Source organism: Agrilus planipennis, unplaced genomic scaffold, assembly GCF_000699045.2.
Source record: "Agrilus planipennis isolate EAB-ADULT unplaced genomic scaffold, Apla_2.0 scaffold190, whole genome shotgun sequence".
Taxonomy (NCBI): Eukaryota; Metazoa; Arthropoda; class Insecta; order Coleoptera; family Buprestidae; genus Agrilus; species Agrilus planipennis.
The window spans coordinates 406,673-426,181 of record NW_020442444.1 but is presented as its reverse complement, the minus strand read 5'-3'; the positions used below and the strand labels follow the sequence as shown (position 1 = coordinate 426,181).

Below are 19,509 nucleotides of genomic sequence, written 5' to 3'. Positions count from 1 at the left end.
ACGCCATCTGTAGCACGATGCTACATTTTAGGATTACGTATGCTCCAACAAGGTCCACTTGTGTGGATATCTACTTGCTGAAAACGAATCCCGGCGTAGCCAACCTCAACGTGATAGACACGTTAGCTTAATCGAATAAAATAATTCGAAGTGGTATGTATTCTGTTGAAACTGCCAGATGCGTTTCGATCTATTTTGGATCTCATCAGCGCGTCGCAGACAGCTTCGACAGAACACACACTAATTTTTACCTGCTGTCTTAACAGCGCGTTTTATAATATACTACAGATGGCGCGATAAACGCCATCTGTAGTACAACGTACGTAATAATAAAATGTAGCATTGTACTACAGATGGCGTTTAACGCCCCATTTGCGGCATATTATATTAATTATAGTTAAATTATTCTTGGAGTAATTAAGTTGTTTTTATCCGTTGGCTAACATGAAATTGCTTGGTAAATTGGTGACTAAATTCTTTTAAGTTATATAAAATAGCTTTTAATAAATATTAAAGTACTATCTCAAAATGAATGTACCCATATAAAAATTCCCCCCTATATCACATGATGAAGGCGCTAAATAAATATATAATTCGTTTCTATATAACAATAAGTAATTAAATTGTAACACTGTCAGATTTTCATAATTCGGAAAAGCTAGCAAAGTACAACTACTATGAAATAGTATTTTAGTTTCTTCTTGTTCTTCCCTTACGGAATTTAACGATTCGTGATGGCAATTGTTTTCGAATTGAAATAAGGAAAAACAGTCAGTCTTGACGCCCTGTTTAAGCGAACGCTCTTTCTCTCAGTAGGTAATAGAAAATCTAACGGGCTTTTATCTTCTAATATCAGCGACCATCCAGCAGTTCGTTTCAACACAGATGCGCGTTGTCTTCGCAGAAACGGAGAGCAAAAATAACGCGAGCATAAAATATAAATTTGTTCGAATTGTATTAGCGCTGCTCGCAATGCTTTCTCTCGTCGACCGTTTAATCTTGGATAAAACGAGGAAAGAAGTCGCTGAAAGATATAGTTTGCGCGCCCTTTGTTTTGCCCTACGTTCCATTCAAGATACTTTCATTACCATATTCGAATTGCAGAAATTCCATCAACGCGCGTTTTCTGTTAGACTACTGGTATCACGTATATCCGTCGGTGAATAGAAACAAAGCTCAAACAAAATCCGCGAACACTCTTTGTAACTTGCATCTTCTTTGTGGTATTGTCACGGCTTTCACAGTTTTAATTTTTAAAATTTGTTGCATGCGTTGTTTGAGTTACGCCAAGTAATTCACACTAACATTATATATAAAGAAAATTATGAGCGCTGTCAGCACAGGGCAAAGTTGTATTACGTAAATGAAAATTAGTATCAGCAATTTCTTATGCTGAAGTGTACAATGTGTTGCATACCTATTTACAAACAGTTTCTTTAAATTTAATTTTTCCAATAATTTTTAACACAAAGAAAGCGATTAGACAAATTGTTAACAAAAAGGGGGAAGAACTTGTTTAAACAAGGAAAATTGTTATGAACGTATTCCAGAAATAGCGACCTATGGTGCGACGCAAATACTGAACAGGGTGATCGATAGCGGTAGCGCTTTTATGTTCTTGAGTGCAGACAGCTAACGTTTTCCAGAAAATTCAATTTTTTGAAAAATTTATGCAATATATGCCCTTAAAATACAACGGCTCTGTGGATGGTGGCGGATAATGAAGATACCGTGGATAAGGAAGAGTAGGAGAATAGAGGGCGCCGTGGAAGTCAATTAGAAATAGTCGAGAAAGGTTGGTAGGACACCTTCTCAGGCCTAAATGACTAGTTAGAGACATATTGGAAGAGAAACAAAAGTTAAGAAGGTTAGAGGTAGACCTAGATTAGTTTACATTATTGTTCATAAATAATTAAGTATGTGAGGTGTTCTAGTTTTATGGAAATACGAAGATTAGCTCAGCACAGCTGTTTGCCGAGAGCAGTATTTTCTCAAAATGTTGTTTTTAACGGAACGAAGAATGCTCGATATAAAACACTATATATAGACTTTATTTACAAATGAATTATTAACTATGAAATAACGGATTATAACTACAGGCACAACGAAGAAAACATGAATTAAAAACGCATGTTAAGAAGAAGAAGGACAAAACGTAACTAGCGGTACACATTGAAGGAAAAAAAAAACTTTTGGGTGTTTCATTCCCACCAGCCATTAATGCTGGTGGGCGGGCAGTCCCTTCGGATTACGTTGTAAGGTAGGGCAGAAGGCCCTATTCAGTCTCCTTTTAGGAATCGTAGGAACGGGTGGGTAGTGGTTCTGGTGAAAGAGATAAGTGGATGAAATGAAGATAGAAGAGAATGAAAGATTATCTGTGGAATATTACTGCNCTTAAGATTATTAATATTAATATTATGTTCTTCAGTAAGAATATGTTGGGCAATTTTTCTGCTCTACCAAACCGTGCATGAGCTAAATGCTCCTTAAATCTAGTTTTGATTGAGCGTCTAATTTGTCCAATATATTATTTACTACAGTCATTACAGCTACTTTCATATATCCCCGACTTTTCTGACAAAGAAAAAGGAGTGTGCTTACTCAATACCCCTCCTTCCTTTTGAACCTGTGGTAACACAGGCACTTTATACAGGAGACCGCAAAATTTGTCTATTTAAGGTTACAACAGAAACATTATTCATAGTTGTTGAGTAACATCCTCTAAAGTCTAGAATCTCGAACACCCACTGCACCTGCCTCGATTCCGGATCCGCCAACCCTGGTTCAAGTTTTCTATAATTTATTTAGATTTTTTAAAGCAATTATTAAGGCAGTAATATTACATAGGTAATATGTTTTACTTCTCTCCCGTTTTCATTTGGTCTGTCTCATCTTACTGTCTACAATAGTGATGAGCAAAATTGCGAAAATGCAAGACCAAAGCTGTGCTTATACTAGCAAGACCAAAACCAAACGAACAAGACCAAGACTAAAACTAAGACCTAAAGAAGAACACCAAGGTTAAAGCTAAGAACGAACGAACAAAATGTAGACTAAAACCAAGACAAAATATAAGCTTAGAAGAATTATTAAAAAAATGTGAGAATCGGATCAATTGAGCTAGACCAAGACCTAACACACAAGACCAAGACCAAGACCAAACCTATATCAGCAAGACCAAGACCAAGACCAAGACTAGCACTATTTGAACAAGAGTAAGACCAAGATCGAATGAGCAATACCAAGACCAATATCAAGACTGCGACAGTCTTGGTCGTAGTCTTTGATGTGATGTCTTGATCTTCATCTTGCGTTGCTCATCACTGGTCCAGAACTACAAGACGACCCCCTCATTCTTGCGATATCTATTGAGATGCTGAAAGGGTCTTCTGTCCCACTTTTTGGCTTTGCATCAGGGTCAGATAATCCATCGTAAAGGGGAATTTACATTAGAGTAATTTTTATTCTTTCATTAAAATTTTCTTCTTTCGTTTTTTAAGACGTTTTCTTGCAGTATAATATTTCATTAGAAATCGAATTCCGATTCTGTACAGATAGCGAACGTACAACACGGAACATTCCAAGACGGAAGATCTTCATAAAAGACATCATAAAACTTTATAAGGTCTTCAAAAAGGACAAATTACCTTCTAGCGGAAGATTTAGAAAAGTCTTATACGAACTGGAGACAATATTGCCGCCCTTTACGATTACCTTTAGTGTCACTTTACAACTTTTACTATCAATATTGAAACATTAATGCTCCACGCGAAAAAGTTCATTTGCGGTACAGCCATAAAGTGAGTCTTAAATTACAAATTGCGAGTAAATAAGAATGCGAAATCAGTTACTTTACGGTTAAAGTAAAAATAATATTTTTTTAATACCCATATATAGCAAACAGTTTCAGTCTTTATAATTAACACATCAATATTGATACTCACCATATACTATAAAAAAAATACAACGTGTAATTATACACGCTACTGAAGTGAAACTTCTTCAAACACACAAACATACCGGGATAGGGGTTAAGGAATTGGTTTAATGCTATTATTTGTACACTATGCTTCGCACGGGTGTAATGCTCATAGTAAATATACTATCTATAGAATGTCTTTATATACAACAATCACAGCTTTTTTTGTCATTAGACAATACAAACCGGCCGGTACCGCCGCGACCGCTATGTCCCTGCATTTTAAGCCTGTAATATCTTCGAAAATATTCACTTAAATTACATGCTGTAAGGGGCCATATTGATTCATATTAAATGCACAATGTACTTAATTGGATAAAGCTTAATGTTGTATTGCTTAAAATCGCTTCGTAAATAAGCCATTATTTCTCGTAACACGTAAAGGATAAAAAATGGTTATTGTGGGTTATTCCTGAGAGATAGACATATACAATCCCGGACTTTTTTGTAGGCCTTTTTAAGGTGTACAATACTGTAGTATATTACTTTGATCTATCTCGTAGGGTTCGGCCAGCGTTTGCAATGTAAGCGCAAAAAATGTGTTTATTTATGACATCGCATTACAAACCTCGAAAATTATCAGTGTTTCTCTACTATATTATACTTGTATTATACATATAAACCTTCATCTTGAATTACTCTATCTATTAAATAAAAACGCATTAAAATCCGTTGCGTAGTTTTAAAGATCTAAGCATACATAGGGACAGACAGCAGGGGAAATGCGTTGCATGATTTCGTTACACAGTAATTCGCCTTACCCTACCGTGTGTAAAGAAGTTTCACTTCAAAAAAAAATGATACTCATCAGGCGATTAGTTACAAGAGAGAAGAGTTCGATGTATCACTAAAAAACTTAAAGAATAATATGGCGCCAGGTCTAGATGGGATACAGGGGGAAGTTCTAAAACATGCAGGACAAGAGGTTAGAGATAGTATGTTTAAGCTACTTAGTCATATTTACGAGACAGGGAAAGTCCCGAATATGTTACGCAAACGCAACAGGCCATTTTAAAAAGGCATGGAGAGCTAATTGCTTATTTTAAATTCAATTTTGCAAGTTTGTAATATAAATATGCGTCCGACAGGTTTAAACAAGATGATAGTGGCATGATGCTCGATGCGCTCACTTGGCCAGTTCATCACACTACGTCACGGCACGTGTCTTTTTTTGCTGGGCAGGATCGGAGACCAACAATCTGTTCCGTCGACATTCCGTCAGAGCCGTGCCCTGCTGGACTAACGAGCGATTGTCCATTCATTTAGATTTTTTTATCCCATCCGTATTTTGACAGGACGGGTCGGATAAGTGTGCGACAAACTTTGTTTGTTTGTTAAGTTGTGTTTTTTTGTTAAGACTAGTGACATACTTGCGACTTCGCGCCGTTACAACTTGGTGCGGAAAGCGAATGCTATAGCTGATCTGACTCATTGATTTGCATGGACATGGCCGTACTTGCGGCAACGCCGCGCTTAAATCTCACAGATGGCCTATTTGTATTCATACCTACTAGACAGATGGGACTGTTTGACACCTAAAAATTTCCTTCGTGGAAACCACGACATCACCTCAGCTCTACGCGTATAGTGGACGAACTTCGCGGCTTCTTCCTTTGTTTTTGTTATGTATGTTACTAAAATTTCTGAAATCGCCCGGAAATGTGTGAAGTAAATTATATTAGACACATTTCCCAGAAAATCTATACATTTCCTAAATAGCAATCGGAAATGTATTACAGGTAATACTAAATAGGCAATAATACGGTAGGGATGTACCTGTATCCACTGGTGACGTCATTGTTTGATTAGGGAAATTTATGACAGACCGGAGGATTTCCAATGGCTCTGCCCGCCAGAGGCGGGCTGAGATGTTAGATATTAGAATGATGTGACGAAGTTATCTTTGTTTCAGTAAGCACGATGACCTTGAATTTTTTGTCTGTTATAGAAATGATAATGCCGATCATTTTCATATGAATGAGATCATAATGAAGCATACTTTCGAAGACATTATTCCAAAATATCAGCCAGGCGCATTAAAGAAACTCCAGTCTGTCATAAATCTACCTAATAACCGTACAATAACGTCACTAACGCATATAAATCTCCAAACCTAACCTAACCAAGCAATAACGTCACCAATGCATATACACTAGGCGGTAGTACTAGAACCGCGTAAACCCAGATAACTTTGATTTTCAGTTTACTAACGTGTTTTATTCATTTTATTCACAGAAAGCATTAGTTTTCCCGAGATAAAAATGTTTAGTCTCTCAGTCTCTGAAAGCGATACTCGAGTCTCCGTCTCTCATCGAGTCTCTCTGGTGTCGCTGAGAGAGACTGTCGAGAGACTCAAAAAAATTGTTTAACGTCTCTGAACGAGAGACTCGAGTCGCTCATAGAGAGATCCTCATTTAATATCCAGTCTCTGAACAAGAGACTCGAGTCGCTCATAGAGAGATCCTCATTTCGTATCCAGTCTCTGAACGAGAAACTCGAATCTCTCAATAAGTGTTTCTAAGTTCAACATATTTCAGAGATCCCAATCTTTCTACGAAAGACTCGAGTCTCTCAATTTTTCAGTTCTATTTATTCAGTCTCTTTGTGAGAGATTTGAGCTTTATCGTTCGAGTCTCTCATACATACAGAGACTGTGAGAGATCCATAAAAACACCTAGGCAGTAACTGATAGACTGTGAGAGATGCTCTCAGAGATGCTGAAAGAAACTGAGAGACTGGAGAGAGACTGAAAATTTTTGTCTAAGGTTATAAATTTCCTAGTACGATATCGGAATTTCATTTCATTTCATTCACATCCTAGGAAATCTATACATTTCCCAAGATATATGTGTATTAAAAATCTTTGAAACAATATTTTATAGATTTCCTAAATAGGCTCAAAATTCCTAGATTTCCTACGTTTCCGGTAACATATACACACAATTTGAATTATATTTAACGTATTCCCCATGAAACTGCATGGAAAGCAAAATTCTGGGATCAATGTCGCTATGCGCGCAAATATGTCATCACATTTCACTGAAGCTGCAGCAAGCCAACTGTTGAGGTCAGTGTCTTTGCCCAACACTCGTCAATGGTAGCCACAAGCAGCCTCTTATTTCACACAAAATTCTCTTTCGTTTTCCCAGCTGTTCATATATCAATCATCTTTATAACAATTCCCACCCCTGTTTTAAGAAAAGTATCCAATCTTGCTTTTATACCTACTTGTTTTTCTAAAAGCAATTAGTTTGATAATTTAGTTATTAATTGGTTGGATAAAGAAAGAGAATGATGAGAGTGGTTGCTTTAGACATTGACACGCAACGATGTCGTACCCTCCATTATTCGTAGGTAATACATACATAAGAAGTATGTATGTATACATAAATATACATATATATATATAATATAGATTGCTTTTAGTAATAACCGCAATGCAGTATTTATTCCAAGTCGTTACAGGGTAAAACCGTTGCACTGCCTTTTCGTATTCCTTATTTCAATATCTTCATGCTCGTGTACGTCACGGTTTATCGTGTTACATAAAATAAAATGAGTCGTCAATTTTCGAAGAGGATGGATAATATGGAAATTTATATGTCTATGCATGGTGTACGTATTTTATGATGCTATCAGTCATGTTTTTATTAAATTTTTATCTTTCTTTTTACAAGAGGTACTAGTCGGTTTTCAGATCACAAGGATAGATGCAGATAAGGAACGTTTATAAAAGGGAATTATACCATTATTTTTAGTTTCAATTGAATTCGCGATTATTAATTAAAAACTCCGATTAAACTACAATAGAATCTCAATAAGTTGAAAACCTCCAAAACTCGAAAAAATATTTTGTTCTCTTTCCTTCAAGCCACAAAACCTCCATTAGTCGAAATCTCAACCCTCTATTAGTCGAAATAATCAGTGAGTTCCTGCAAGCCATTTTGGTGCATATTTTCCCTCTATAATTGGAAATATTAAATTGGACCTCTGTATTTCGAACATAGCAATGTTTTATTTTACAACCTTTACAACTCGATAGTTTGAAACTTATTACTTCTGTAGTTCGAAGAAAACTAAGTTATCGACTTTAAGGATTTACGAACAATGTAAATACACCAAATCTTAACTTCTACAAGTCGAATCAAAATCCGCCTAAGTCAAAATCCTCCGTAAGTCGAAAACTCTATAACTTTTTGGCGTCCGCCTCGATGTTCGAGTTATAGAGGTTCTACTGTATAACATCTTGGATAATATCGGAAGTAATTAATTAATTCCATCTTTTTTGGTTGGACGTATTAATAGTAACATTTGATAGCATATTCTAGAAAGTTCTATCATCTGCAGAGATAGCTGCACAAGTTCTCATTACAAGTCAATACCTAAGCTAGAACCATAGATATTAGCGCGTTATTATATATGATACTACCTAGTACTTGGTGATTGTATATAAAAAAAATTTTTAGAAAATGTTATTCTAAGCTTGTATTTGAGAATAACTTTGTATAATTATATATTCTTGGAAAACCCACATGATGCCTATTAAATATGTAAAACATGATGTTTAACTTAAAAAAAATGTTTATGTCATAACAAAAACACGGAAGGTGCTAAAAAAAAGTTACTACACCATTGGATTCTAAAGAAAAATTTTTTTAAGAATAAGTTTTAACTTCTTAGGTAAGTTCAAAAACAATTGAGATGGAGTGGGTAATCGATCTAACGATGATACTTTTCAATTCCACTCTGCATCCCAAGAACCCAAAAGAGGTAACATCTTTAATGTTACAAAAAAGTGGCAACCTGTTGGGGATACCACAATCTCTACCTTTAAAAATAAGGGGGATACCCTTCAAAAGTGTCAAAAATGGAATACCCTATACATAAACAATTTTTTGATTGTTCGCTTAGAAATAAATTATTACAATAAATAGTGATAATAAAGAAAGATGTAAGAAGACGATACACAAGAAACTACAAATTGATTCAAGTAAATTTCTTATCATCATCATCATAAAGTCGCCAGTCCTAAGACTGGTTGGACACGTACCTCCCTATCCCGAGTTAATCTGCGCATTTTCCTAAAACTAGAATATCCCACATCCTTAACTATTTGTTAAGAGGAATTTATTGTTGATCTATCTCTACTCCTCTTAATTCCTGTTTCTGTCTCTAATATGTTTCTGACTAGCACTTTATGCCTGAGAAAGTGTTCTACTAACCTATCTCTCCTATTTTCTTTACTCACGGATTTCAATAGATGAGAAGATTGCCAATTTTAAGTTTTTTATTATATCTGGTAAAGTGTTAATTTTTTCGCGAGTCATAGCCTTTCAAAAACAATCCTTTCCCTCTACTTAAGATATTACTTTTCCTAATAGATTATATTTCCTTTTAGTTGATATTAGTTTTTCTGATACATTATTTCCTCTTAGTTCATGAACTACTTCAACTGCAATAAATGCAAGAAACTTTAAGAAAAGTCTGCGACACGCGCAACGCGCATGTTATTTATCATCATTACTTAAAAATTTTCAAACCGCATCCCACCTTTAAGAATTTCAAAAGACCGTCCCTGCTGTTTTAAAAATTCACCCTTTCCGTTATACTAACGACCCGCGTTAATTAATCTGTTTGCAATTGCTCTTGACACTTTTTAATGCCATCAAATTACGACGAAATGATGACGTGCTCAAGCCGAGAGAAAGATTGTGGGGCTGGGCCACCTGCAGCTCCCCAGTACACGTGCAACGCTATTCGGTGGCACATGTTCCCTTCTATTCGTGCACTAATGATATGTTTCTTTCTGTTTCAGGGACTACTACTATGACAGGTGAGTCGCAAAACCTCTCGACACGCCGCACTCGAAATAATTATTGTAAAGTAATGAGCCGTATGAATGAAGGCTCGTTACGTTTAACAAAAAAATATGAGAGCGAAAACCCCATTCGGAAAAAGGGTAACGGATGTTCGAGTATCCGCACTGTAAGTAAACACTTAACATTTGAAAAGATTTTTATATTCCTTGCTCTTTGTCTTCCACTTCTGACATCAGTCTGAATGTAAAACTTAATGAATAGCAAACGGGATGACATTTGACTGCACTCGTTACATTTTTGTACTGTTTATGCCCTTAATAAGAATATGTTTATCCAAAGGTATACGAAATAATTATTATTTAGTTGCTGGAGGTACCTATATAGTTACTGACTCAAAAGTAGATGCAGTTTAATTATCTCAAATATTATAAGTATACGTTTTGGGGATTGATTTTGGGGGAGATTTAAAACATACTCGGAAACAGCAGGACAAATTTTCGAAACTTGATTTCCGCAACTGACGAGCTATTTACATACATATAATAATGTCAACATTGTTCACTTTTCTATATCATAAAATTATTCGATTATGGTAACGTGCCTATCACGTTGAGCATACGTAATCCTAAAATGTAGCATCGTACTACAGATGGCGTTTACCGCGCCATTTGTGGTATTTTATAAAACGCGCTGTTAAGACAGCAGGTAAAAGTTGGTCTGTGTTCTGTCGGAGCTGTCTGCGACGCGCTGATGAGATCGAGAAAGATCGAAATCGCGATCCGCGTCCAGCAGTTTCGACAGAATACAGAGCACTTTGAATTATTTTATTATATCATAAAATAATAAGCATATTTAATTTCTTGACAGAAAACAAAAGTTATTCTTTAATTTTACGCATACACCATCAGAAATACCTAAATTTACAGCTCGAAACTGTAGTAGTAGTAATCCTGATTTCAATGCCGCCTGCGACATGGGTCATTTCATCTATTCTCCACTTCATCTCTTAGTTTGGATAATATTAAGTAAAGTGCAAGGCAATTGAGACGTTCCCAAATAGAGGCGAAACATCGGTTTTGGTTCTTCAGAAATAAAAACCTTTCAAACCCTTAATTGTCTTGAACTTTATTTAATATTATTGGTCATTTCATATTGCACTGATTCTATGCAACAACTTTAAACAGAATAAGATCTACTTCTGTCCCCTTCACTTTGTCACTGCACATATATCTGTGATCCTGACAAGCACCACCCTATTTGGATATGAATAGGACTGTTGCGCTTTTTTTTAAGGAGAACCTGATAGGGAAATAAAAATTAGGACCTAATAAGGTAATTCAAAAAAACCTATCAAAACCTGATTGCAAATTTATTATTAAAATAAGCCAGTTTTAAGATAACCATAGATTTATTGATAAAATTTTTCTGGCATCGTATAAAAAAACTGGTAAAATTGTAATTGACATTTAACAAGAAGAAAAATCCATGATATCCTGATGATATTTAAATTCTGGCCAATCAAGTTTATCCACACTCAATCCTGATAAGAATTTAATTATATTTACCCTGTAAAGGATAAAATGACCTAATCATGATAAGATCCTAGCTTGGAAAAGTTGATTTCATCAACTTTTTACTTTGATAGGATAAACTGTGTACATCCTGATTTGGACCTGACAAGTATATTTTTATTTCGGATATCTTTATTCAATCCACATTAGGACGTCAATGGAAATTCCTTACACTGGACAGCCTTATTAGGTCCTCACATATATCGGGCTAACCTGCTTCTAATTTCTAGTCGGACAGTGTCAAAGTCAAAATCAAAGTCAAGATAAAATATTTTTTTGACTTTGATTTTGATCTATAATATTATAACAAAGGAAAACAGAATGAAAGTTATATACGGATTCGTTTGAACCATGAGATATTATCCTGAGATTTCGTTTGTTCTATTATATAGATTTAAACCTCAAAGTAAGGGTTCATTTGAATAGCTTTACAAGGAAATAGTATTAGGTCGATTGATAACTCATTTATTTAGTTAGACAAGAAATTTAAGCAGAAAATATTATTATATAATTTAATATAATATTATTATTATCCTGCAAACAGCGATTGTAAATTCGGCCGATTTAAAGAGTTTTTATTAATTACGGTGATAAATTCGTTTCGTAGCCCCTCAAAAATAAAATGTAAATTCCGCCGGTTTTATAGNACATCCAAATGCCAAGCTATTTCAGTCAATGAGATCCTACAAATGGCGCAGTAAACGCCATCTGTAGTACAACACTACATTTAGGTCCATGGTAAATTAATTGCACTAAATGTAGCATTGTACTACAGATGGCGTTTAACGCCCCATTTGCGGCATATTATATTAATTATAGTTAAATTATTCTTGGAGTAATTAAGTTGTTTTTATCCGTTGGCTAACATGAAATTGCTTGGTAAATTGGTGACTAAATTCTTTTAAGTTATATAAAATAGCTTTTAATAAATATTAAAGTACTATCTCAAAATGAATGTACCCATATAAAAATTCCCCCCTATATCACATGATGAAGGCGCTAAATAAATATATAATTCGTTTCTATATAACAATAAGTAATTAAATTGTAACACTGTCAGATTTTCATAATTCGGAAAAGCTAGCAAAGTACAACTACTATGAAATAGTATTTTAGTTTCTTCTTGTTCTTCCCTTACGGAATTTAACGATTCGTGATGGCAATTGTTTTCGAATTGAAATAAGGAAAAACAGTCAGTCTTGACGCCCTGTTTAAGCGAACGCTCTTTCTCTCAGTAGGTAATAGAAAATCTAACGGGCTTTTATCTTCTAATATCAGCGACCATCCAGCAGTTCGTTTCAACACAGATGCGCGTTGTCTTCGCAGAAACGGAGAGCAAAAATAACGCGAGCATAAAATATAAATTTGTTCGAATTGTATTAGCGCTGCTCGCAATGCTTTCTCTCGTCGACCGTTTAATCTTGGATAAAACGAGGAAAGAAGTCGCTGAAAGATATAGTTTGCGCGCCCTTTGTTTTGCCCTACGTTCCATTCAAGATACTTTCATTACCATATTCGAATTGCAGAAATTCCATCAACGCGCGTTTTCTGTTAGACTACTGGTATCACGTATATCCGTCGGTGAATAGAAACAAAGCTCAAACAAAATCCGCGAACACTCTTTGTAACTTGCATCTTCTTTGTGGTATTGTCACGGCTTTCACAGTTTTAATTTTTAAAATTTGTTGCATGCGTTGTTTGAGTTACGCCAAGTAATTCACACTAACATTATATATAAAGAAAATTATGAGCGCTGTCAGCACAGGGCAAAGTTGTATTACGTAAATGAAAATTAGTATCAGCAATTTCTTATGCTGAAGTGTACAATGTGTTGCATACCTATTTACAAACAGTTTCTTTAAATTTAATTTTTCCAATAATTTTTAACACAAAGAAAGCGATTAGACAAATTGTTAACAAAAAGGGGGAAGAACTTGTTTAAACAAGGAAAATTGTTATGAACGTATTCCAGAAATAGCGACCTATGGTGCGACGCAAATACTGAACAGGGTGATCGATAGCGGTAGCGCTTTTATGTTCTTGAGTGCAGACAGCTAACGTTTTCCAGAAAATTCAATTTTTTGAAAAATTTATGCAATATATGCCCTTAAAATACAACGGCTCTGTGGATGGTGGCGGATAATGAAGATACCGTGGATAAGGAAGAGTAGGAGAATAGAGGGCGCCGTGGAAGTCAATTAGAAATAGTCGAGAAAGGTTGGTAGGACACCTTCTCAGGCCTAAATGACTAGTTAGAGACATATTGGAAGAGAAACAAAAGTTAAGAAGGTTAGAGGTAGACCTAGATTAGTTTACATTATTGTTCATAAATAATTAAGTATGTGAGGTGTTCTAGTTTTATGGAAATACGAAGATTAGCTCAGCACAGCTGTTTGCCGAGAGCAGTATTTTCTCAAAATGTTGTTTTTAACGGAACGAAGAATGCTCGATATAAAACACTATATATAGACTTTATTTACAAATGAATTATTAACTATGAAATAACGGATTATAACTACAGGCACAACGAAGAAAACATGAATTAAAAACGCATGTTAAGAAGAAGAAGGACAAAACGTAACTAGCGGTACACATTGAAGGAAAAAAAAAACTTTTGGGTGTTTCATTCCCACCAGCCATTAATGCTGGTGGGCGGGCAGTCCCTTCGGATTACGTTGTAAGGTAGGGCAGAAGGCCCTATTCAGTCTCCTTTTAGGAATCGTAGGAACGGGTGGGTAGTGGTTCTGGTGAAAGAGATAAGTGGATGAAATGAAGATAGAAGAGAATGAAAGATTATCTGTGGAATATTACTGCCCCAACATTTGCCTAATTGATCCAAGGAAACCACAAAAAAACTTGGACCAAGGCAGACGAACCCGGAATCGAACCGGTGTCCTCCCGAATGCTAATCAATGGTCTAAACCTCTAGGCCATGCCGTTCGGTACATTGAAGGAGGCAACTAATTGAGATTTAACGTACGACTCCATACCATTTGATGGTAAATCCACACGTCAAACCACCACAGCTGTGCCGTGATGAAATGATGGACTCCCTGGGATCTCCCCTCCGTCAGACGAATTTGTCCCAGGACGCCACCGATGCAGTGCCTGAGGGTTAACGAGGCGAGTAACCCCCAAGTTGGGACCTATCTACACCCTTACGCGTTCAATGCAGGGACTACACAACGAACCAGGCGATCCGCTGCACAGTCCCCTAACCCAGCATGCGGGCTGTACTCAACTGCCACCTCGAGTGCAACACCAATTGGCGAGGCAGGAATCGAAGCTAAACTCCTAAAGGGTCAGACTGCACACCCGATCCACATATGGTTGTCGGCATTCCACCATGCTTCACGTCGTAACTCCCCTAATGGGTCAGGTTACCCCCAACTCTGTGACCCCACCTGATGCGCACCACTGCCAGAACACTTACATCGCCTTAGACACGGGTAGGGAGTGAATCTACCTAAAGGACCGCTGACTTTTCGGCGCCTGTCGAGGTTCCCTTGCGATTGCCACTAATGGTGTTCGTGGCCGCACCGAGAGAGCCTCCCTTTCGACTCGGCAGGCTTTATTGCAGGGGTAGATGCGACCCCCGCGTTAGCCTACCTCGTCTATGTTGGCCTTACGTCGCGTTCGACCGCCAGCTACCGCGTACTTTCCCCTCAGAGCTTCCGCGGCTTCCTCTGCCACATCAGACGGGTGCTTCCGGACCTTCGCCCGTGTCCGTCGGCTGCTTCCCACAATCACTTTTGCTTCCAGATGCCCGGGGGTCCTTTAGCTTCGCCATAACATGTGTATGGGTACTGAGCCCCCCCACCGCAACAAGGTGAGGTAGCAGCAGGTAAACGTAAATGAGATGACGCTGACAGGATTATAGCTTTTGGAACAAATAAGTCAGCCATCCGCCTGTCTTAAGCCTCTCATTTATCACGCGTCGATGACATCGATATTTAGTGCTTCGTCGTTGTATGGTAGATAATATTGGTACTAACCAGTGATATCATTAATACTTTCAACTCTTCTAAAGATCAATTTCATATTCCACCTTGTATATACCTACACCTCCTATTTAGATGCTGCTTCATTCGTCTTCTATGCCCTATGAAAATCTAAATGCTATGTGGTATTAATTGTTCGAGCTTTGAGACTTTAATACGACGTTTCGTATTCTGAGTGTCTTTGAAGTTTTTCAGTTGTAATTATTGTCAGTCTTTTGTACGGTTCGTCAGCTTAGCAATCCTTCGAATAGCGATGGCTATAGGAGAGAGCGCTCTAGAAATTCGTTAGATGAAGAGGAAGTAATTCAGTGCCAGACGAACTAGCTGCATTACAGTGGCGGCTCGGGATAGACCATATAGGGAGTATATAAATTCGAGATTAATGGGCCTTTACTGTTTATTTTCTAAACGTAACTAAAACAGTAGCCGTTTAAGATTTAGGTACGGTAACTATGAAAACGGATTGTATATTAAAACACTGTAGGTATAAGCCACTACAAGTCAGGAACAAGCTAAGAAACGTGCTCAATTTTTAGGTATTACGTGGCATTTATGAAAATCGATAAAAATATAGGTTTATTAATCTCTACCTTTTAAAGTTGGATGTAAAATTCTTCTAACTGCTGCCCACTACAGATTACCTCAAATTAATGAGGAAAATTGTTGCGTCTACCAGACCGTCGCGGGGAATCAAATCCAGGCCCCTGGCTTTACGCACCCGTCATCTGCTGCTGTCAGCTTTCGTACCTCTAGTTCGATTCCCAGCGAGGGTGTGACAGCAACAACAATTTTTCCTTAACTAATTAACTTTAGTACCGATTCGACGGGATTTGAATCTTGACGAAGCTCTGGTACAAACTTGAGTGGGTGGATCGGCTTGCGAGTTCGATGATTTAGGGAACCGGACCATAGGTTCAATCATAATGGAGGGGTTTTAAAAGAAAAAACAAACTAATACAAGTTCCTGAGGGAGGATAGCAGCTGAAAGAGCTACTCAGGGTGGCAGAGATCACGAGGATCCGTATGGCACACTGATTCACAATACTGCGATGTGGAAGGCAACGGGAAACCACCACGTTATGATATCCCAAGAAAAACACACCAATCTCAAATGATGGTGTCCTCTAGGGTAAAGCACTCCGGACGTAAACTAGTCCCCCATTCGGATGTCCGGTCGAGGACCACCTCGGGGGATGTCATCAATAAGTGCAATAGGGGAAGGTGCAATATTTCACTAGTTGGAGAATAAAATGTTAGAACCATGAGACAAGTGGGGATGATTGTTAAAGGTGTATGTTTGGAGCGCGGCGATTTGCGGGTGCGAAACATGGACGGTAGACGCGGCGGATATGAAAAGGTTAAAAGCGTCTGAAATGTGGTGTTACTGGCGAATGATACAGTAGGATACAGTAGATATAGAAGGTTCGAAATGAAAAGGTATTAGAAAGAATAGGAGAACAGAGGACTCTACGGAAGTTAATAAAAAAGGCAAGTTAGTCGGTAAGACACCTTCTCAGGCATCAGGGACATATTAGAGGAAGAAACAGGAGTTAAGAGGAGTAGAGGTTGACGTAGGTTAGATTACTGTTCACAAATAGTTAAGGATGTGGGTTATTCTAGTTTTAGGGAAATGCGAAATTAGCTCAGAATAGGAAAGAGTGGTGGTGCGTGTCCAAACAGTCTTAAGACTGGCAACTTTATGATGATGATAAACTTGAAGTAATATGTAGCGGATAATTAGATGAATTTCACATTATTTAAATAAAAAAGGAGTCTGTGGTGATGAAAATAATAAAGACAAGAAAAAGCTTCTATTGAGGATGTTCATGAGCGAAACACGTGTCCGCGCTTATTAAAATTGTTGTTAACGACTGAACTAATCTTTGATCTGGTCTAAATGGTTTGCAAACCATGAATACGTAATAATGCCTAAGTTTTTTTTTAACTTTCATACTCAGAGCCGCCATTCGAAGAGGGTGCAATTAATCACTTGCTCTCATTAGAGAGCTGCCACTGCGCTCATCGCGTCCTAGTTTTAAACACTGTCGATTTGTCGTCCGTTGTCAAACCGCAGAATGCCGACAGCAAAGTTTGAGACGTCGGCGCGACGTTGCGATGTTAAGGAAGAAGAAAAAGAAGAAGAAGAATAGACGACAGTGCAAGAGATAGTAGTTATGCTAGCTACCGTATCGATGCCGATGATAACAGCGGTTCTGGTGTTGATTCTGCTTGCGGATCAACCATTAAAGTTAATTGAATTTCCCCGACATTTACACACGTTCACCCACATAAATACACACACACACACACACGAACACATTATCACTCACGCCTACTTCGTTTAAACAATGGGTTGGTGTTTACCGCTCCTGTTTTCGAAATAATCAGATGCAAGCGTGTATTCGGTTTTGCATTCGGACAAAACACAATGTGTATCAAATAAAGACTTCTTTAGTGAAATGTTACGTACAGTATTGTAAGAGAGATACATGTTCAAATTGACTGGTTTTTAAAAACATTCGGCGAAAAAAGAAGATATTCGATTAAAAAAAGATGAAAAAAGTAAACATCTTCGATGACAGACACACGAGTGATCCTATAAGGCAGTGGTTTCCAACTTTTTTTGTACCTGCGCCCCCCATTAAAAAAAATTGTTGCGGCCCCTTAATTTTTCTAACAATCTAATTTCATAAATACTCAATTGATATTATAATTTATTTAATGGGCTACAGAATAATATACTCAATATTATGTAAAAATATACATAAAATGGATGAATGTTTTAGCTTTTTTTGGTTTGTATTCGAAAATAATATTTTGGAAACAGCTGCATGCCCTCCCCCCTTGCAACAGTCTCGCGCCCCCATAGAGGGGCGCGCCCCAAAGGTTGGAAACCACTGCGCTAACCTGTCTATACATTTTCTCGATATCGGCCATGATTACCACGTTGTGTTTACGAAATTTTAATAATATCGAAAATAAGCCGCGCTGAATGACTGGTCCTACCATTAAGACATTGTTTAAGGATAGTCCCGATGTAGTTTCCGCCGACGCGTTGAAAACGACCCTTAACTTGGTGGTCGTACTATTTTCTTTCAAAACCCGGTGGTGTGGCAAATATTCTCGCATAAAATCAACATACATCTGTTTAAGCCTCGGATTACTATGCAACCTTTTCTCTTGTAAAACTTTAATAATTAATTGAAGATGTTACCTGAAGATAGTTCTTCATATCAATAACAATCTGCATGGGTCATCACGAAGCGGTCACTCAGCAGCGGCAAATGATTTATAGACTCGACAGGAAAATCGCAGATATCAAAAAAAACATAAACAGTTACTGTTCCGTTCGCAATTAATAATGATTGTTTCAATTACTCACCCGGGGGATTTCTTCCCCCTAGCTCCCACAGGATCTGTCGTTATAACCAACTCATATTCAAGATATGTGAATTACCATTTGTCTACTTTTCTTCGACGACTAGCTAGTGTCAACCTAAAATAAGTAAAGGCTTCCCTGGACACCCAACCATCCGTAGATGTTAGCATCCCAGTGACCAGTTCGGGGGCACCTACCTATGAGGCTACCCTCTCGAACCCAATCACGTCATTCGAGTAGCCCGTAGCACCCCTTGAACTACGAGTAACCCCACTCGAAGGAACCACGGACCTTGCCGGGCAACAGTGCACTCAAAGGGGTGACACGCATGCGTTTTGCTCTCAATTAATATTCACATAATATAGTCGCTCTCGACTGTTCAGAAGCCAGTCTTTACCCTTTTATTTTCAACGTCTTACTGCTTATTCCTAGGTTTACATTTCTTTCGCTGTCGGTCTGCCCAATATCAACAATACCATTTATAAACAATTTTGGTCTCACTTGCTCATAATCATTATATACATACCAAACACCAGTATTGAAAAGGTAAACAGGTTTTATTCAAATAGATATGTATAAAAGTAATAAGAATATATAAGAGTATAGTAAAAAAATATTATAGATGCGAACAAGAAGTTTACTATTCTAACAAAAGTAAACCAATATTTCGCATTCGCCCGCTTAAAATAAAGTTGTATTTTTCTGCTGTTTAGTAATTAGTTAATACAATGGTTTCAGACAATTGTTTTTAATCCTAGTA

The 19,509-nt window shown here is 37.3% G+C and overlaps 1 protein-coding gene across 3 annotated transcripts in view; it reads left to right on the top strand.

The window, feature by feature from the left end:
* LOC108738328 (heterogeneous nuclear ribonucleoprotein C) overlaps positions 1-19,509 on the top strand; it is a 339,083-nt gene that overhangs the window by 196,876 nt on the left and 122,698 nt on the right. For all 3 annotated transcript variants that reach the window (XM_025980376.1, XM_025980377.1, XM_025980378.1), the window contains one exon: positions 9,795-9,812. In XM_025980376.1, coding sequence (XP_025836161.1) covers positions 9,795-9,812 — 18 coding nt within the window. The remainder of the gene's footprint in view (positions 1-9,794; positions 9,813-19,509) is intronic.